We start from the raw sequence: 21,477 nt of genomic DNA, 5'->3' as shown, positions 1-21,477 counted from the left end.
GCCTAGCTACATCGACCGAACCACTCTGAAAGTTCACAGGAACTCAAAATTAAACCCCTGTCATGGAAGTGTGTGATATGATTTCCTCTGGTTCTCTCTCCCTCCATCAGCCTGGTTGTTTGGAGACCCTCGCCATGTTCTCTTCCCTATGTTACTCCACCTAATGTTCTGTGTTACTGAGTGTCTATGAATAGGTGATGTAGCCGTATGTTATGTTATAGGTCCTATGTATGTCTATAGGTCCTATGTTACTGTATGTCTACCTAGATAGGTCCTATGTATATCCTATGTTACTGTCTACCTAGCTATAGGTCCTATGTTATGTTATGTCTATCTAGCTATAGGTCCTATGTTACTGTATGTCTACCTATAGTTATAGGTCCTATGTTAGGTCCTATGTTATGTCTACCTAGTTATAGGTCCTATGTTACTGTATGTCTACCTAGTTATAGGTCCTATGTTATGTATGTCTACCTAGTTATAGGTCCTATGTTACTGTCTACCTAGTTATAGGTCCTATGTTACTGTATGTCTACCTAGTTATAGGTCCTATGTTACTGTATGTCTACCTAGTTATAGGTCCTATGTTACTGTATGTCTACCTAGTTATAGGTCCTATGTTACTGTATGTCTACCTAGTTATAGGTCCTATGTTACTGTATGTCTACCTAGTTATAGGTCCTATGTTACTGTATGTCTACCTAGTTATAGGTCCTATGTTATGTCTACCTAGTTATAGGTCCTATGTTACTGTATGTCTACCTAGTTATAGGTCCTATGTTACTGTATGTCTACCTAGTTATAGGTCCTATGTTACTGTATGTCTACCTAGTTATAGGTCCTATGTTACTGTATGTCTACCTAGTTATAGGTCCTATGTTACCTAGTTATAGGTCCTATGTTACCTAGTTATAGGTCCTATGTTACTGTATGTCTACCTAGTTATAGGTCCTATGTTACTGTCTACCTAGTTATAGGTCCTATGTTATGTCTACCTAGTTATAGGTCCTATGTTACTGTATGTCTACCTAGTTATAGGTCCTATGTTACTGTATGTCTACCTAGTTATAGGTCCTATGTTATGTCTACCTAGTTATAGGTCCTATGTTACTGTATGTCTACCTAGTTATAGGTCCTATGTTACTGTATGTCTACCTAGTTATAGGTCCTATGTTACTGTATGTCTACCTAGTTATAGGTCCTATGTTACTGTCTATCTACCTAGTTATAGGTCCTATGTTACTGTATGTCTACCTAGTTATAGGTCCTATGTTACTGTCTACCTAGTTATAGGTCCTATGTTACTGTATGTCTACCTAGTTATAGGTCCTATGTTACTGTATGTCTACCTAGTTATAGGTCCTATGTTATGTCTACCTAGTTATAGGTCCTATGTTACTGTTATATGTCTACCTAGTTATAGGTCCTATGTTATGTCTACCTAGTTATAGGTCCTATGTTACTGTATGTCTACCTAGTTATAGGTCCTATAGTTATAGGTCCTATGTTATGTCTACCTAGTTATAGGTCCTATGTTACTGTATGTCTACCTAGTTATAGGTCCTATGTTACTGTATGTCTACCTAGTTATAGGTCCTATGTTACTGTATGTCTACCTAGTTATAGGTCCTATGTTATGTCTACCTAGTTATAGGTCCTATGTTACTGTATGTCTACCTAGTTATAGGTCCTATGTTATGTCTACCTAGTTATAGGTCCTATGTTACTGTATGTCTACCTAGTTATAGGTCCTATGTTACTGTTATAGGTCCTATGTTACTGTATGTCTACCTAGTTATAGGTCCTATGTTACTGTATGTCTACCTAGTTATAGGTCCTATGTTACTGTATGTCTACCTAGTTATAGGTCCTATGTTATAGGTCTATGTTATGTCTACCTAGTTATAGGTCCTATGTTACTGTATGTCTACCTAGTTATAGGTCCTATGTTACTGTATGTCTACCTAGTTATAGGTCCTATGTTACTGTATGTCTACCTAGTTATAGGTCCTATGTTACTGTTATAGGTCCTATGTTACTGTATCTACCTAGTTATAGGTCCTATGTTACTGTATGTCTACCTAGTTATAGGTCCTATGTTACTGTTATAGGTCCTATGTTACTGTCTACCTAGTTATAGGTCCTATGTTACTGTATGTCTACCTAGTTATAGGTCCTATGTTACTGTATATCTACCTAGTTATAGGTCCTATGTTACTGTTATAGGTCCTATGTTACTGTCTACCTAGTTATAGGTCCTATGTTATGTCTACCTATGTTACTGTATATCTACCTAGTTATAGGTCCTATGTTATGTCTACCTAGTTATAGGTCCTATGTTACTGTCTGTCTACCTAGTTATAGGTCCTATGTTACTGTATGTCTACCTAGTTATAGGTCCTATGTTACTGTATGTCTACCTAGTTATAGGTCCTATGTTACTGTATGTCTACCTAGTTATAGGTCCTATGTTACTGTATGTCTAGTTATAGGTCCTAGTTATAGGTCCTATGTTATGTCTACCTAGTTAGGTCCTATGTTACTGTCTACCTAGTTATAGTCCTATGTTACTGTATGTCTACCTAGTTATAGGTCCTATGTTATTGTATGTATTCCTAGTTATAGGTCCTATGTTACTGTATGTCTACCTAGTTATAGGTCCTATGTTACTGTCTGTCTACCTAGTTATAGGTCCTATGTTATTGTATGTCTACCTAGTTATAGGTCCTATGTTACTGTACCTAGCTACAGGCCAAGCATCAGAAAACATGGATGAGTCCTAAACAGACCTATAAGGTGGTGCACTCTAAAGGGATAAAGGGTGCCTGTCAGGATGCTGTAACATTGACCTGGATGTGCAGTATGCTAACTCACTGAGTGTCTGAAAGCGATCAAGTTGAGACAACTCAGTCTTTGTTTTTAACTTTGTCTTGTCAGAGACCAGCCCAGGATGATCTATGTGGACATACTGAAGTGTTCCACGACCACCAAGGTGATGGCAGCAGCGCTCGGAGGCACACAGTGTCCCACCACACAGGTCAGACTCAAACTGTATCTGTACGATCACATCCTACCTGTCCCCGTCCGTTTGACCAGAGTCACGTAGGACATATGAAGTCACAGATAGGACATACTGCATAGGGTACAACATGTAGCTTAGGATACATACCACTTCATGTAATAGTCAACAGTATGAGGCCACATCATTTGGGGAATAGGGTTTCATTTGAGATTTGACTCACTCTCTCTCTTGATGGTTTCACTCACACTTTCGTTACCTGTGATACGTCAAATGTGAGACTGCAGGAAATCAAGGTTTGCCGTACACTAATGTCTGGTCCCTCCCATCTCTCTGTCCCTTCCTCTGCAGGTGTGTGTCCCTAAGTGTCCGTCTCACTTCTGGATGCTGTCTGCTGCTGCCTATGACCCCGACGCCAATCCCAAAGACTTCTTCCATCAGCAGTACTGTGACCACAGCCTCAACCTGACTACCACCACCTGGGTACAGGGCATTTTACACTGTTATCAATGTGCTTGTAGAGACTGGAACTGGGTGTGTGGGACCATTAGTCCCAAGCAATCTGTCAAGCATAGCTACATTACAGTGTAGCTTATGTCTGTGTTTCATTCTGAGTTAAAGGGTTTGGTTGATTGGAAAACATTTTAATTTGAGGCATTGATTAGAAACAGACGTAGTTTCTACATGATTGCGTCATGTTATACAGTGCTTCTGTATATTGGCCATCCTTCTAGTCATGTTTGGTCCTGTACTCTCTCTTTCAGACTGTCCAAGAGATCCTTGATGCTGAACTTTGTCCGTCCTTCCTTGTTCCAAGTAAATCAGGTGAAGTAGTTTAACATGGCATCCATCCTCACATCTACTGACAGGACTGTTAATGTGTACATGAAATAATAGTTAAATAAAGGTTAAATCAAATAAAAAGGATATCTACATAATCATGGTACAGAGGATGAAGTGAAACAGCAGGAAACTGAGGTGAATCCACTCTGAACCTTTTCCTCACTCTACTCGTCCATATGTTGCCGTTTGAATCACTACAGCTCTGGGGAGGTGTTTGCCCAGTCTACATGCTCTCAAAAGTGCTCCTTCCAACTTCACTCTGCCCGGAATGGCCTCCGTCAACGAGACAGTCAACAGCATCAGAAGTGCCATGGGGTTATCATTCATCCAATGAACTAATATTCTCCTGTAGATACTATATGCCTGTGTCCCAAATGGCACTCTTTTCCTTGTGTAGTGCATTATTTTTGACCAGGACCCATAGGGAATAAGGTGCCATTTGGGACACAGAATATGTGTAGCTAAACAGATCATCACTGTCCCCTAAACCTACTATATCTTTCCATTATTCCAGCTCACTGATATCAGGCTTCAACAGAAAGGCCGTAGGAGTGAGGGTCTTTGAGGACTTTGCCTCCTCCTGGTACTGGATCTTACTGTAAGTCTGAGCTTCCAACTATCTCACAGTGGGTACATAGTACTACATAGAGCCATGGTACTACATAGAGCCATGGTACTACATAGAGCCATGATACTATGTAGAGCCATGGTACTACGTAGAGCCATGGTACTACATAGAGCCATGGTACTACATAGAGCCATGGTACTACATAGAGCCATGATACTATGTAGAGCCATGGTACTACATAGAGCCATGGTACTACATAGAGCCATGGTACTACATAGAGCCATGGTACTACATAGAGCCATAGTACTACATAGAGCCATGGTACTACATAGAGCCATGGTACTACATAGAGCCATGGTACTACATAGAGCCATGGTACTACATAGAGCCATGGTACTACATAGAGCCATGGTACTACATAGAGCCATAGTACTACATAGAGCCATGGTACTACATAGAGCCATAGTACTACATAGAGCCATGGTACTACATAGAGCCATGGTACTACATAGAGCCATGGTACTACATAGAGCCATGGTACTACATAGAGCCATGGTACTACATAGAGCCATGGTACTACATAGAGCCATGGTACTACATAGAGCCATGGTACTACATAGAGCCATAGTACTACATAGAGCCATGGTACTACATAGAGCCATGGTACTACATAGAGCCATGGTACTACATAGAGCCATGTACTACATAGAGCCATGGTACTACATAGAGCCATGGTACTACATAGAGCCATGATACTATGTAGAGCCATGGTACTACATAGAGCCATGGTACTACATAGAGCCATAGTACTACATAGAGCCATGGTACTACATAGAGCCATGGTACTACATAGAGCCATGGTACTACATAGAGCCATAGTACTACATAGAGCCATGGCACTACATAGAGCCATGGTACTACATAGAGCCATGGTACTACATAGAGCCATGGTACTACATAGAGCCATGGTACTACATAGAGCCATGGTACTACATAGAGCCATAGTACTACATAGAGCCATGGTACTATATAGAGCCATGGTACTACATAGAGCCATAGTACTACATAGAGCCATAGTACTACATAGAGCCATGGTACTACATAGAGCCATGGTACTACATAGAGCCATGGTACTACATAGAGCCATGGTACTATATAGAGCCATGGTTACAGGGAACTCTATTCCACATCAAGGAACTCACGCAAGCAGTAAAATCAGATTTTAAAAAACAGAGTGACTTACAGGAGCAATTAGGGTTAAGTGTCATGCTCAAGGGAACAGCGGCAGATTTTCCCCTAGTCGGCTCTTAACCGCTAGGCTACCAGCCGCGCCAACCGTCAACAGCCAACCGGTACTAACGCTAGTATACCAACCAACAGTAAATCTTGTCAGTCTACCAGCACCAACTAGTCCACTGGTGTTTTACACTGTATGTCTATACCATGCCTGAGCTGTCTCTGTTCCAATATCCACACTATCCTACCACTTAGTATGAAGCAATGTGTTGACCATGTATTAGAAGTGGTATGTCAGTATAGACATTGGATGTCTAGTTGTTTGCAGTGGTTGGTGGTTGCTCTGGTGGTTGCTCTGGACAGTTGCTTGTCAACCAACCAACACTAATGCCAGTCAGTCAGAGTGTTTAGCATGCCCATACCATGCCTCAGCTGCTCTCCAACAGTTTGCTGCGTGCTGTGTTTGCAGTGGTCTGACGCTGGCTCTGCTAGTCAGTGTGGTGTTCCTGTTGCTGCTGAGGTACCTGGCCATTGTCCTGGTCTGGATTCTCATGGTAGGACTTCTGGTGGTGGGAGGCTACGGTAAGTCTGGCTCATACAGCCCTGCAGCCTGGCCTGGACTAGATTATGTGGATCATATGTAGGGATAAAGTGGTGGTGGTGTCTGTCTGTCTGTCTGTCTGTCTGTCTGTCTGTCTGTCTGTCTGCTTGCAGACAAGAAAGACAAGGGTCAACATGCTTTGCTTACTATTTTGACTTTCCAATCTTTTGTATCTAGCAATCACTATTTTCTACTCACATACTGGCCTTATCTGGTTTTCTGTTAAATCTAGAATTATGACAGAATTTGCATAATGGGTTCTTCTCCTCCCCAGGAATATGGCACTGCTACTCAGAATACTACCATTTCAGCACTTCTAAACTGAAGTTCGGTGATCTAAGCTTCAATACAAATATCTCAGTCTACCTTCAAGTCAAAGAGACCTGGCTTGCTTTCTGTGAGTTTGATCATTATGTACTGTCTATGGGTTATACTGGGCCTATATCAGTGGAGGCTGCTGAGGGGAGGACAGCTCGTAATAGTATCTGGAACGAAGCGAAACCATGTGTTTGATGTATTTGATACCATTCCACTCATTCCTCTCCATCCATTACAACAAACCCATCCTCCCAAATTAAGGTGCCACCAGCCTCTTGTGTCTAAAGATTGGCATATGTTTCTATTTAATTGAACCTTTTTTATCCAGAATGTCCCATTGAGGTCAGAGGACCTCTTTTACAAGGGAAACCTGGCCAGCTCAATAAAAAACACTATTTCTTTCTTTCCTCAGTGATCATCCTGTGCGTGTGGGAGTCCATTTTGATTCTGGTGCTTAGTTGTCTCAGGAGGAGACTCTCTGTTGCTGTTGCTCTCATGGAGGAGTCCAGCAGGTCGGACATTGCCTCAGATTATATTTATTGTATTTCTGAGTGTTTGATCCTGTATGAAATGATGTGTAATGTGTGTGTTCTGTCGGCAGGGTGGTGGGTTACCTGATGTCCACCCTGCTCTACCCTCTGTTTACCTTTGTTCTGCTGGTGGTGTGTGTGGCCTACTGGGGAATGACCTCCCTGTATCCTTTGACCCATCATACATGGGGTTTCCATTTCCAATGCTTTCTAATGTATAAGCTAACTGGTTATTTTCACTGCTTATTTTGTCATGTGTGTTTTAGCCAGGGGTTGGAACAGAACAGAAAACGAGAAAAGAACAACATTTTTAGAGGAACAGAGAGAGAATCGGGAACGAAAGTGATCTATACTGTTCTGGACCAGAACCGTTATTTTAAAAGTATGGGAACCGGTTAATAACGTTCTTTCAGGTTCCAGGCATTTTTTTACAGTCCCACAAAAAAACGCAACAAAGCACCTATGCAAAGCGTCTCTGTCACTCAGAAACGTATTCCAGTGTCTGCCTGCCAACTGAAAATCTTTACCAGTGTGTGTAGGCTACCTCCCCCTCCCCTTCCCCTCTGAAGTATAGTCTACTGTAGCCCCTCCCCCTCTGAAGTATAGGCTACGTAGCCCCCCCACCCCACGGAGTATAGTCTACTGTAACTCCCCCATCCGGGGTATAGTCTACTGTAGCCCCTCCCTCTCCAAAGTATAGTCTACTGTAACCCCTCCCTATCCGGAGTATAGTTCACTGTAGCCCCTCTCCCCCCGAAGTATAGTCTACTGTAGCCCCTCCCTATCCGGAGTATAGTTCACTGTAGCCCCTCTCCCCCCGAAGTATAGTCTACTGTAGCCCCTCCCTATCCGGAGTATAGTTCACTGTAGCCCCTCTCCCCCTGAAGTATAGTCTACTGTAACCCCTCCCTATCCGGAGTTTATTTATAGTTCACTGTAGCCCCTCTCCCCCCGAAGTATCGTCTACTGTAACCCCTCCCCATCCGGAGTATAGTCTACTGTAGCCCCTCCCCCTCCAAAATATAGTCTACTGTAACCCCCCCATCCGGAGTATAGTCTACTGTAGCCCCTCCCCCTCCGAAATATAGTCTACTGTAACCCCTCCCCATCCGGAGCATAGTCTACTGTAGCCCCTCCCCCCTAAAGTGTAGTCTAATGTAACCCCTCCCCATCCGGAGTATAGTCTACTGTAGCCCCGCCCCCTCCGAAATATAGTCTACTGTAGCCCCTCCCACCCAAAGTATAGTCGAATGTAACCCCTCCTCCTCCGAAATATAGTCTACTGTAACCCCTCCCCCTCCGAAGTATAGTCTACTGTAACCCCTCCCCATCTGGAGTATAGTCTACTGTAGCCCCTCCCCTCCGAAGTATAGTCTACCGTAGCCCCTCCCCTTCAAAGTAGCCCCTCCCCTTCAAAGTAAGTATAGTCTACTGTAACCCCTCCCCAAAGTATAGTCTTCAAAGTATAGCCCCTCGACTGTAGCTACCCCCCTCCCCTTCAAAGTATAGTCTACTGTAGCCCCTCCCCCTTCAAAGTATAGTCTACCCCTGTATAGTCTACTGTAGCCCCTCCCCTTCAAAGTATAGTCTACTGTAGCCCCTCTCCCTTCAAAATATAGTCTACTGTAGCCCCTCCCCCTTCAAAGTATAGTCTACTGTAGCCCCTCCCCTTCAAGTATAGTATAACCTCTCCCCTTCAAGTAGTCTACTGTAGCCCCTCCCCTTCAAAGTATAGTCTACTGTAGCCCCTCCCCCTTCGAGTATAGTCTACTGTAGCCCCTCCCCCTTCAAAGTATAGTCTACTGTAGCCCCTCCCCCTTCAAAGTATAGTCTACTGTAGCCCCTCTCCCTTCAAAGTATAGTCTACTGTAGCCCCTCTCCCTTCAAAATATAGTCTACTGTAGCCCCTCCCCCTTCAAAGTATAGTCTACTGTAGCCCCTCCCCCTTCGAAGTATAGTCTACTGTAACCTCTCCCCCTTCGAAGTAGTCTACTGTAGCCCCTCCCCCTTCAAAGTATAGTCTACTGTAGCCCCTCCCCCTTCGAAGTATAGTCTACTGTAGCCCCTCCCCCTTTGAAGTATAGTCTACTGTATAGTTTTCCCACTCCATAGCAAGCTGCTCTATCCACACTGATTGGTAAAGTCGAGCTAAATGTAAAAAAAACATTTCAGAGGTTTAAAAAGGAAGAGAAAGGAACGATATAAACAATGACTTTGAACCGATTCAGAACTTTTGTTTCCTGGTTGGAACAGTTGAACGGAAACAAAAAAATGATGGTTCTGTTCAGAACGAAATGATTGGAAAATCATTTTGTTTCCAACCCCTGGTTTTTGCCCTTAGTTTGGTTGGGTCCTTGACTCGAGGCTCCCCAAAGATACTTGGTCACATCAGGGGCCCCTCTCTACAGAGTGGTGTCTCTTAGCGACCCCTCTGTAGATAAGTGTAGTCTCATCAACGGCTCTGAGACCTGCAAGCCACAGGTAGATGGCTTCGCTTCTATTGGTTTCAATTGACAAATGATTCTGATGTCAGAACCCCATGTTTGCAACCCACCTTGAAATGAGGTAAACTAGGGGAAACACTGCCTCCCACTTGTCTCATATTTCTCTCCTCCTCCCCTGTCCTCTCCTCTCCCTACCCAGACGTTCAACTCTTCGGCCTACCCATACTGCCCGTCGGTGCGCTGCATCTTCTTCAGGTACGATGACACAGGCCTGTTCCAGCAGAACCTGGTTTACCTGCAGCTCTTCAACATCTTTGCCTTCCTGTGGTGTGTGAACTTTGTCATCGCCCTGGGCCAATGTACCCTGGCTGGGACCTTCGCTTCATACTACTGGGCCTTCAGCAAGCCTGCAGAAATCTCACCCTTCGCCCTGTCCCAGTGCTTCATACGCACTCTACAGTAAGACATGAGGGACTAAGGGTTTCTGTGGGTGGGGACATAGGATTGTGCCTTAAGCCAGACAGCTCTGACACACACACTTATCCCATTGGACATGCTACCAGGGGTCTTTTCACAGTCCCCAAATCCAGAACAAATTGAAGAAAACGTACAGTATTATACAGAGTCCTTATTGCATGGAACTTCCTTCCATCTCATATCTCTCAAATAAACAGCAAACCTGGTTTCAGAAAACAGATAAAGCAACACCTCACAGCACAACGCCTCTCCCCTATTGGACCTAGATAGTTTGTGTGTATCTACTGATATGTAGGTTACATGTGCCTGTTTTAAATGTATGTAGTTCTGCCTTTGAGCTGTTCTTGTCTATTGATGATCTGTATTATGTTTTGTGTGGATCCCAGGAAAAGTAGCTGCTGCTTTTGCAACAGTTAATGGAGATCCTAATAAAATACCAAAATACCACAAAGCTTACCTACCTTGAATATGAGGGCACTAGTTGTAGTAGATAAGCTAAGCACTTTAAACAATGCTACCTTATATAATGTTACTTACCCTACATTATTCATCTCATATGCATATGTATATACTGTACTCTACATCATCGACTGCATCCCCTCCCCCTAATACATGTATCACTAGCCACTTTAACTATGCCACTTTGTTTACGTTGTCTACACACTCATCTCATATGTATATACTGTACTCGATACCATCTACTGTATGCTGCTCTGTACCATCACTCATTCATATATCCTTATGTACATATTCCTTATCCCCTTACACTGTGTATAAGACAGTAGTTTTGGAATTGTTAGTTAGATTACTTGTTGATTATCACTGCATTGTCGGAACTAGAAGCACAAGCATTTCGCTACACTCGCATTAACATCTGCTAACCATGTGTATGTGACAAATACAATTTGATTTGATTTGATTTGATAATGATGGGTCAGTGTGAAGAGATGTTTGATGTCATATCTTTTTAGACTGAGAGTCTAATGTGGTGTATTTCAGTAGCAGGGTTCTGCTCGTGTGTTCATATGGAGTTCATTATGAAATGTCTTTATTTCTTCCATTCCTGGAAGGTACCACGTGGGCTCTCTGGCATTCGGAGCCCTCCTCCTCACCTGCTTCCAGCTAGTCAGGTTGGTGCTGGAGTACCTGAACCATAAGACCAGGGGTAAGGCCACACACACACACGCACTCACGCACACACACACACACACACACGCACACACACACACACACACACACACACACACACACACACACACACACACACACACACACACACACACACACACACACACACACACACACACACACACACACACACACACACACACACACACACACACACACACACACAAATAGCACTCACGCACACACACACACATGCACTCACGACACACACACACATGCACACACAGTCATTGACTAAAGGGAATCCCATGTTGTGATGTGTCTCCAGGTTCTCAGAGTGCCTGTGGTCGGTTCCTGTTAAACTGTCTCAGATGCTGCTTCTGGTGTCTGGAATACTTCCTGAAGATACTCAACAGGAACGCTTATATCATGGTCAGTCACATGACTGTCTGGCATTCCTTTTAGCAGCCATTAACATCCATGCACCTAGCTCAGTTGGTCATTTATTCTTGGTGTAGGAACATGCAGTTCATCCTTGTCAGTAATGTCAGTAATGCATCATTCTGAATGACTGATAGATCGCCATCTACGGGGAGAGCTTCTGTGTGTCAGCCAAAAATGCATACAGTCTGTTGATGAGGCACATCGGACGGTAAGACTGGGTTTATTTGGTTGGTCGATCTTCTGCTCTCTCATTTATTTTTATTTTTCCTTTACTTCCAATATAGTCAAAGACATTGATATTGGTTTCTATGTAAGATGCTTCCGGGTTGTCAAGATTCTTTAATGTGTCATCCTCTCGTTGGCCACAGGGTGGTGCTACTGGACAGAGTGACAGACATGCTCATATTCTTTGGCAAACTACTAGTGGTGGCAATAGTTGGTAAGAGAAGTTTACCTGAACTCACATTTGTTTGAACTTTAAGTATGAATAGCAGCCTGAAATCCAGTCTGTTTCTGCCAACATTCCTCTACTTGCCAGTCCTTGTCATGCCAAACTTGTTACTATGACTCCTGATAGTGGTCTAAGGCACTGCATCTCAGTGCAAGAGGTGTCACTATAGTACCTGATTCAAATCCAGGCTCTATCACATCTGGCTGTGATTGGAAGTCCCATAGGGCACCTCATAATTGGCCCAGTGCTGTCTGGGTTTGACTGGAGTAGGCTGTCATTGTAAATAAGAATTTGTTCTTAACTCACATGCCTAGATAGATAAAGGTTAACTAATAAACACAAACAGACTGGATTTCAGGCTTAATGAATACTGAGTTTAATATATTGTGTCTGGACTTCTGATATCTTCAACCACTGAAGATAAAATGGCCAACACAATAGTTACAGTACTATGCCTTATACTATTTCATGTGTATGAAGATTCTTATAATATCAGAAGTCCAGACACAATATATTAAACTCAGTATTCATTAAACCTGAAATCCAGTCTGTTTGTGTCTGTTTGTATCAGCATCTTGTTTTCCTTCACTAAGGAAGTATGACTAATATAATGATCTAATGGCTGACCTGTCTCTGTTTTATCAGGTGTGTTGGCTTTCTTCTTCTTCTCTGGACAAATCCGCCTGCCTGGCGACACGTTCCAGGCCGAGATGCTCAACTATTACTGGGTTCCCATCCTGGTACGTCCATGCTCAACTATTACTGGGTTCCCATCCTGGTACGTCCATGCTCAACTATTACTGGGTTCCCATCCTGGTACGTCCATGCTCAACTATTACTGGGTTCCCATCCTGGTACGTCCATGCTCAACTATTACTGGGTTCCCATCCTGGTACGTCCATGCTCAACTATTACTGGGTTCCCATCCTGGTACGTCCATGCTCAACTATTACTGGGTTCCCATCCTGGTACGTCCATGCTCAACTATTACTGGGTTCCCATCCTGGTCATGCTCACTATTACTGGGTTCCCACGTCCATGCTCAACTATTACTGGGTTCCCATCCTGGTACGTCCATGCTCAACTATTACTGGGTTCCCATCCTGGTACGTCCATGCTCAACTATTACTGGGTTCCCATCCTGGTACGTCCATGCTCAACTATTACTGGGTTCCCATCCTGGTACGTCCATGCTCAACTATTACTGGGTTCCCATCCTGGTACGTCCATGCTCAACTATTACTGGGTTCCCATCCTGGTACGTCCATGCTCAACTATTACTGGGTTCCCATCCTGGTACGTCCATGCTCAACTATTACTGGGTTCCCATCCTGGTACGTCCATGCTCAACTATTACTGGGTTCCCATCCTGGTACGTCCATGCTCAACTATTACTGGGTTCCCATCCTGGTACGTCCATGCTCAACTATTACTGGCTTCCCATCCTGGGTTCCCATCCTGGTCCATGCTCAACTATTACTGGGTTCCCATCCTGGTACGTCCATGCTCAACTATTACTGGGTTCCCATCCTGGTATCCTGGTCACTATTACTGGGTTCCCATCCTGGTACGTCCATGCTCAACTATTACTGGGTTCCCATCCTGGTACGTCCATGCTCAACTATTACTGGGTTCCCATCCTGGTACGTCCATGCTCAACTATTACTGGGTTCCCATCCTGGTCCCATGCTCAACTATTACTGGGTTCCCATCCTGGTACGTCCATGCTCAACTATTACTGGGTTCCCATCCTGGTACGTCCATGCTCAACTATTACTGGGTTCCCATCCTGGTACGTCCATGCTCAACTATTACTGGGTTCCCATCCTGGTACGTCCATGCTCAACTATTACTGGGTTCCCATCCTGGTACGTCCATGCGACAGTGTTGTTACCAAACACTCAACACTCACCGTTCTTCATTGACATTCTATTTTCCATGAACACATTAGACCAGCGTTTCCCAAACTCGCTCCTCGGGACCCCTAGGGGTGCAACTTTAGTTTTTTACCCGAACACCACACAGCTGATTCAAATGATTAAAGCTTGATGATTAGTTGATCATTTGAATCAGCTGTGTAATGCTAGGTCAAAAACCAAAACATGAACTCCTTGGGGGCCGAGGACCGAGTTAGGGAAACCCTGGATTAGATGTTGTATGCAGGTTTGAAATGGATTTAGAAATGAGATCATGAAAATGGCTGATTTTCATTTAGTTTCTTTCACTGTTGAACTTAGTAGAACCTCCTTTGATATGAGATGATTATTTATCTTTTAGCCCCTTTTCTCCCCAATTTCGTGGTTTCCATTTGGCACTTAGTCTTGTCTCATCGCTGCAACTCCCGTACGGACTCAGGAGAGGGGAAGGTCAAGAGCCGTGCGTCCTTCGAAACACAACCCAACCAAGCCGCACAGCTTCTTAACACAGCGCTCATCCAACCCAGAAGCCAGCCGCACCAATGTGTCGGAGGAAACACAGTACACCTGGCAACCGTGTCAGCGTGCATTGTGCCCAACACGCCACACGAGTCACTAGTGCATGATGGAACAAGGACATCCCTCCCTGCCAAACCCTCCCCTAGTCCGTACGACACTGGGCCAATTGTGCACCGCCCCATAGGTCTCCCAGTCACGGCCAGCGGCAACAGATCCTGGACTCAAACCCAGAATCTGTAGTGGCACAGCTAGCAGCACAGCTAGCACTGCGATGCAGTGCCTTAGACCACTGCGCCACTCGGGAGGCGGATATGAGACTATTAACGCAGTAGCCTGTGTTGCTAACTGCCGTGTATTTTTAAAGTTACATTTACTGTATGTATTGTCAGCAGTGTATTGATTGGTGCTGTTAGAACTCATGCAGGTATGTTGTCGTAATGTTGCTCTGCAGACAGTGATGGCCGGAGCCTACCTCATCGCTCAGGGCTTCTTCAGTGTCTACAGCATGTGTGTTGATACCCTGTTTCTCTGCTTCTGTGAGTACCAACACCATCTAACTCTCCAACAGCACAACACCACCTAACCCTCCAACACCACAACACCACCTAACCCTCCAACACCACAACACCACCTAACCCTCCAATACCTACACCACTATAACTCTAACAGGGTAAGGTGGTCTTGTGGTACAGTAGTGTAAGGAAGAGTAAGGTATAATATAGTAAGGTATAGTAAGGTATAATATAGTAAGGTATAATATAGTAAGGTATAGTAAGGTATAATATAGTAAGGTATAGTAAGGTATAATATAGTAAGGTATAATATAGTAAGGTATAGTAAGGTATAATATAGTAAGGTATAGTAAGGTATAATATAGTAAGGTATAGTAAGGTATAATATAGTAAGGTATAATATAGTAAGGTATAGTAAGGTATAATATAGTAAGGTATAATATAGTAAGGTATAATATAGTAAGGTCTAGTAAGGTATAATATAGTAAGGTATAATATAGTAAGGTATAGTAAGGTATAGTAAGGTATAATATAGTAAGGTATAATATAGTAAGGTATAATATAGTAAGGTATAATATAGTAAGGTATAATATAGTAAGGTATAATATAGTAAGGTATAATATAGTAAGGTATAATATAGTAAGGTATAATATAGTAAGGTATAATATAGTATAATATAGTAAGGTATAATATAGTAAGGTATATTATAGTAAGGTATAATATAGTAAGGTATAATATAGTAAGGTATAATATAGTAAGGTATAATATAGTAAGGTATAATATAGTAAGGTATAATATAGTAAGGTATAATATAGTAAGGTACAATATAGTAAGGTACAATATAGTAAGGTATAATATAGTAAGGTGTAATATAGTAAGGTATAATATAGTAAGGTACAGTATAGTAAGGTACAGTATAGTAAGGTATAATATAGTAAGGTATAATATAGTAAGGTACAGTATAGTAAGGTACACTATAGTAAGGTACAGTATAGTAAGGTACACTATAGTAAGGTATAATATATTAAGGTGTAATATAGTAAGGTATAATATAGTAAGATACAGTATAGTAAGGTACAGTATAGTAAAGTATAATATAGTGTCATGACGTTGCCCTCTTTGGGTATAGCAAGCCCCATCCCCCTCTCCCTGCCTCCCCCTTTCCTCCTTCAAATAAGCTGCTGTGGTCAGAGAGAGGTCGTAAATTCCTGAGGTTCTCCTCATGGTCACACAGTATAAGAGACAGAGTGAATTTTCACAGAGAACAAAGGAATTTCTTCCACCTCACAGAACTTGAGGTCCAAACAAATGACATGTTCCGGAGAAGGTATAAAAGATCGGTGAAGAATCCAGCTACGAACTGGTCCGTTTGTTACAACTTGGGGAAGCTCATGGGAGACGGTGTGGCTACATTACCATAACGCTGTTTATATAATAGCCTCAGATATGAGGTTTACATCTAATTGTTGTATAACATGAATGAGTGAGTATGATACTGTTTGTAAAATTGTGTAATGTGATTTTGGACTGTTTAATGAAGGAAACTCCAATTCCCTTTTGAGTTTAACTAAATCAGAGGACTGCTCATGAGCCCAGTTAGGGTCGGGCATCCTGGGACAGACCCTTTTCTGCAATTCCCTATAAAACCCAACTTTGAGAAATTCTCAGGCAGACCATGTTTCTCTCAATCACAGGAGTACAAAGGTTGCCGACCATTGCTGAATCTTTTAACCATACCACATGGTTAAAATCTTAGACTATCGATACCGACAGAATAAGAACAAGTCTTTGATATTAATTACTAGTCTGCAGCGAGGAATTTGGTATCATTGAACGCGAAGAACGACAACTGCCGAAACATCCATTCTACAACAACATGAATGAATGTCACTCTGAACTATCCACTATAACCACGACAGAGAGAGAGAGACGGACAATTTTACAAAAGAAACAAACTTTTCAACAGCGATCAAGACGACACACTGAGCGTAAATATATATATTGATTGCAATTGTTCCCGAATGAGTGAGCGTTCATGTGTAAAGGATTGGCATTTCAATAGTTATAATTATCACTCTGTAGTGACTTCTCAGCTGCCCCCTCTCCCCATTTTGTCCACCAAGCCGCGATGCCGGTTTAGCCCACTAGGTACAGTATAGTAAGGTATAATATATTAAGGTATGGTAAGGTACAGTATAGTAAGGTATAATATATTAAGGTATTGTAAGGTACAGTATAGTAAGGTATAATATATTATGGTATGGTAAGGTACAGTATAGTAAGGTATAATATATTAAGGTATGGTAAGGTACAGTATAGTAAGGTATAATATATTAAGGTATGGTAAGGTACAGTATAGTAAGGTATAATATATTAAGGTATTGTAAGGTACAGTATAGTAAGGTATAATATATTAAGGTATGGTACAGTATAGTAAGGTATAATATATTAAGGTATTGTATAATATATTAAGGTATGGTACAGTATAGTAAGGTATAATATATTAAGGTATGGTAAGGTACAGTATAGTAAGGTATAATATATTAAGGTATGGTAAGGTACAGTATAGTAAGGTATAATATATTAAGGTATGGTAAGGTATAATATATTAAGGTATTGTAAGGTACAGTATAGTAAGGTATAATATATTAAGGTATGGTAAGGTACAGTATAGTAAGGTATAATATATTAAGGTATGGTAAGGTACAGTATAGTAAGGTATAATATATTAAGGTATGGTAAGGTACAGTATAGTAAGGTATAATATATTAAGGTATGGTAAGGTACAGTATAGTAAGGTATAATATATTATGGTATGGTAAGGTACAGTATAGTAAAGTATAGTATAGTATAATATATTAGTAGGTATAATATATTAGGTACAGTATAGTAAGGTATAATATATTAAGGTATGGTACAGTATAGTAAGGTATAATATATATATTAGGTATGGTAAGGTACAGTATAGTAAGGTATAATATATTAAGGTATGGTAATATATAGTATAGTAAGGTATAATATATTAAGGTATATATGGTAAGGTATGGTAATATATTAAGGTATAGTAAGGTATAATATATTAAGGTATGGTAAGGTACAGTATAGTAAGGTATAATATATTAAGGTATAATATATTAAGGTATGGTAAGGTACAGTATAGTAAGGTATAATATATTAAGGTATGGTAAGGTACAGTATAGTAAGGTATAATATATTAAGGTATGGTAAGGTACAGTATAGTAAGGTATAATATATTAAGGTATGGTAAGGTACAGTATAGTAAGGTATAATATATTAAGGTATGGTAAGGTACAGTATAGTAAGGTATAATATATTATGGTATGGTACACAGTATATATGTAAGGTACAGTATATAATATATTAAGTATAATATATTAAGGTATTGTAAGGTAAGGTACAGTATAGTAAGGTATAATATATTAAGGTATGGTAAGGTACAGTATAGTAAGGTATAATATATTAAGGTATGGTAAGGTACAGTATAGTAAGGTATAATATATTAAGGTATGGTAAGGTACAGTATAGTAAGGTATAATATATTAAGGTATGGTAAGGTACAGTATAGTAAGGTATAGCAGAGTAGTAGAGTAGTAGAGTGACTCCAGTGTTTCTCCCTCATACAGTGGAAGATCTAGAGAGGAATGATGGAACTATGCAGAAGCCTTATTACATGTCCAGGAACCTGATGAGGATCCTCCGCAAACCCAAACCGTTTGTTACAGCCCTGCCAGAGTAGTAGTAACCTTTAACCCCTGAGTTAACCCCTAACCTTTAGCCCAACCCTCTTCTAATAAAGCTATCAGCATTCTCATTCAGGCTACCTATGGTATATCAATTTAGGGAGTCAGAAATGCATCCTTCGTTGTTAAAAGAGGAAGTATTTATTAGAAGTAGAAAATATTATTCTATACATTCCAATTACTTCACCATTACTGCACAATACTACACAATATATGCCTTCTCTTATAAGAATACTTCCTCTAGAGCCGAATGATTGATAGAAATGTAATGTGATCACTGTACATGAACAAACTCTGTGAGAGGTCAAGGCCCAGGTCTGGGCAGTGCTATGACTGTGTAGGCCTTGGCTTTGAGTACCACACTGGCTACTCCTGTCAGGTCTGGTAGAGAGGTCTGGCTTTCAGCAGGTATGAACTGGAAATCACGCAACAAGTAGGCGGTGAACAGAAACAATTCCATTTTGGCCACAGCCTCCCCCAAACACAGCCGAGCGCCCCCGCCGAAAGGCAGGAGAGCACGCGTCGAGGCCCCCCCACCCTCCAGGAACCGCTCTGAAAGAGAGAGGGTCTACTGTTAGCTGCTGCTGGAACTATGTTGCTGAGCCAAGTGAAAGCAATTCTAGGCTGAATCCCAAATGGTACCCTATTCCCTACATAGTGCACTACTTTTAACCTGAGCCTTATGGGCCCTGATCAATAGTAGTTCACTATATAGGGAATATGATGCCATTTGGGACATTGCCAGTACACTCAATAGCCCAGCACCTGGTTTGAAGGAATAGGGATCCGTCCACACTGCAGGGTCATGATGCGCCCCAAACAAATTGGGGATGATGACAGTGTTCTTAGGGATGAAGTAGCCTGCAATACTGAACACATATGGAATAGACACAGAATTGTACATTGCACATACATTGAGTATATCAAACATTAGGAGCACCTTCCTAATATTGAGTTGTACCCCCTTTATTCCATTTTAGCCCGTCCTAACAGCCTTCAATTGGTTGGGACACCTGGACTACAAGGCTCTGTGAGGCACAGCTAGCGGAGCCACAGGTGCTGGCCTCTGTTGACCTCAATGTTCACAGCACACAGCACTGTGTCTAGCCTGGTCTGTCACTGTCCTTTGAGTGGTGGCACGAACACAACTCATCATACACTCTGATACACCTACAGGAAATTGAGAGAGTGGAGGGAAAACCCAAGAGAGACGGAGGGAGAGAGAAAAGAGATGGAGGGAGAGAGAGAGAGTAAGAGAGACAGAGGGAGAGAGAGAGAGATGGAGGGACCCCATTTAAAGGCAATGGAATAGAGAGTCTTGCCCATGGACCCTCTGAATAAGGAGACAGAGGGAGACAATCAATGTGGAGGGAGAGAGACGTCTCAGAGGAAAGAAAAATGATTCTTTGGAGGGAGAGAGACAGACGGAGAGATAAAGGGACTGACTGAAGAGATTGAGACAAGAGAATGAGAAGCATCATTAAGGATCTCAAACGTAAGTTTTGACTTACAGTCTATAATGGAATGCAAGCCAACAACACATCTGTGGGTTTCAGTCTAGTTCCATCTTGGAATACTATGTAGCAGGTATATCAAAGGTCTGAGGACACTGTGATACAGTGTATAAATAAATCAAATCAAATTTATTTATATAGCCCTGTACATCAGCTGATATCTCAAAGTGCTGTACAGAAACCCAGCCTAAAACCCCAAACAGCAAACAATGCAGGTGTAGAAGTTGGCTAGGAAAAACTCCCTAGAAAGGCCAAAACCTAGGAAGAAACCTAAAGGAACCGGGCTAAGCTCCTTTAGGCTGCTGAAAGTTATACAGAACATGACCAAGATGTTCAAATGTTCATAAATGACCAGCATGGTCGAATTTATTTAGATGTTGAAACTGGAGAGTAATCTTATACAGTAATGATATACAGGTAGTGATATTACAGTCCTCCGAAAGATATACAGTAATGATATTAGAGTAAAGATATACAGTAATGATATAGAGTAGAGATATACAGAACGTAAGATGTTCAAATATAAATGACCAGCATAATGATATACAGAACAGTGAAACTGGACAGCAGCACAGTCAGGTGGACTGGGGACAGCAAGGATCATCATGTCAGGTAGTCCTGGGGCATGGTCTAGGGCTCAGGTCCTCCGAGAGAGATTATAAGGAGAGAATTAGAGAACTCATTAGATAACAGGACACCGAATAGGACAGGAATGTACTCCAGATATAACAAACTGACCCTAGCCCCCGACACATAAACATGCAGCATAAATACTGGAGGCTGAGACAGGAGGGGTCAGGAGACACTGTGGCCCCATCCGAGGACACAGGGCCAAACAGGAAGGATATAACCCCACCCACTTTGCCAAAGCACAGCCCCCACACCACTAGAGGGATATCTTCAACCATTCCATCCTGAGACAAGTCTCTGATAGCCCACAAAGATGAGGCACCCAGGTAGGGGAGCCACAGGGCCGACCACAACAGTGAATCACCCCCTGGGATCACAGAGCCCCAGCAAGCCAGTGTTGTATTGTATTGTACTGTAGTGTAGGTTATTGTAGTATAGTGTGTAGAGTAGTGTTGTGTAATGCATTGTATTATAGTGTGGTATAGAGAGTGTAGTGTAGTGTATATAATATGTAGTGTAGTGAGGAGGATAGAGTTATGTAGTGTAGTGATGTGTAGTGTATATAA

At 42.0% G+C, this 21,477-nt stretch overlaps 2 protein-coding genes and 1 long non-coding RNA gene across 3 annotated transcripts; 2 read left to right on the top strand and 1 right to left on the bottom strand.

Annotated features, from left to right (window-relative positions):
* The first annotated feature begins 2,950 nt into the window (after positions 1–2,950).
* LOC118377981 (choline transporter-like protein 4) lies at positions 2,951–15,077 on the top strand. The gene is made up of 17 exons (XM_052514106.1): positions 2,951–3,037; positions 3,371–3,502; positions 3,784–3,844; positions 4,063–4,177; positions 4,377–4,460; positions 6,136–6,248; positions 6,542–6,664; positions 6,998–7,097; positions 7,187–7,279; positions 9,491–9,596; positions 9,759–10,018; positions 11,107–11,201; positions 11,493–11,596; positions 11,743–11,816; positions 11,977–12,047; positions 12,705–13,702; positions 14,946–15,077. The coding sequence occupies exons 1-17, from the start codon at positions 2,951–2,953 to the stop codon at positions 15,075–15,077; spliced, it is 2,748 nt and encodes a 915-aa protein (XP_052370066.1).
* Positions 15,078–17,173: 2,096 nt separating this feature from the next.
* LOC127927557 (uncharacterized) lies at positions 17,174–17,444 on the top strand. The gene is made up of 3 exons (XR_008128006.1): positions 17,174–17,209; positions 17,250–17,304; positions 17,385–17,444. It is a non-coding gene; the product is annotated as an uncharacterized LOC127927557 (long non-coding RNA).
* Positions 17,445–18,889: 1,445 nt separating this feature from the next.
* Positions 18,890–19,726, bottom strand: LOC118377979 (steroid 17-alpha-hydroxylase/17,20 lyase-like). The gene is made up of 2 exons (XM_052514102.1): positions 19,533–19,726; positions 18,890–19,319 (listed from the first exon to the last, which is right to left on the bottom strand). Exons 1-2 carry the CDS (start codon positions 19,696–19,698, stop codon positions 19,072–19,074), a joined length of 414 nt encoding a protein of 137 aa, XP_052370062.1. The 5' UTR covers positions 19,699–19,726; the 3' UTR covers positions 18,890–19,071.
* Positions 19,727–21,477: the final 1,751 nt, after the last annotated feature.

This window comes from Oncorhynchus keta, unplaced genomic scaffold (assembly GCF_023373465.1).
Source record: "Oncorhynchus keta strain PuntledgeMale-10-30-2019 unplaced genomic scaffold, Oket_V2 Un_scaffold_1526_pilon_pilon, whole genome shotgun sequence".
Taxonomy (NCBI): domain Eukaryota; kingdom Metazoa; phylum Chordata; class Actinopteri; order Salmoniformes; family Salmonidae; genus Oncorhynchus; species Oncorhynchus keta.
The sequence above is the reverse complement of the archived record's forward strand: the minus strand, read 5'-3'. Positions and strand labels throughout refer to the sequence as shown.

Coding starts and splice junctions, on each gene's coding strand:
- LOC118377979 (XM_052514102.1), bottom strand. CDS start 19,698: ATGTTTGATATACTCAATGTATGTGCAATGTACAATTCTGTGTCTATT. Junction 19,320..19,532: donor TCCCTATTCCTTCAAACCAG/GTGCTGGGCTAT, acceptor TCTCTCTTTCAG/AGCGGTTCCTGGAGGGTGGG.
- LOC118377981 (XM_052514106.1), top strand. CDS start 2,951: ATGATCTATGTGGACATACTGAAGTGTTCCACGACCACCAAGGTGATG. Junction 10,019..11,106: donor TGCTTCATACGCACTCTACA/GTAAGACATGAG, acceptor CATTCCTGGAAG/GTACCACGTGGGCTCTCTGG. Junction 12,048..12,704: donor ACTAGTGGTGGCAATAGTTG/GTAAGAGAAGTT, acceptor CTGTTTTATCAG/GTGTGTTGGCTTTCTTCTTC.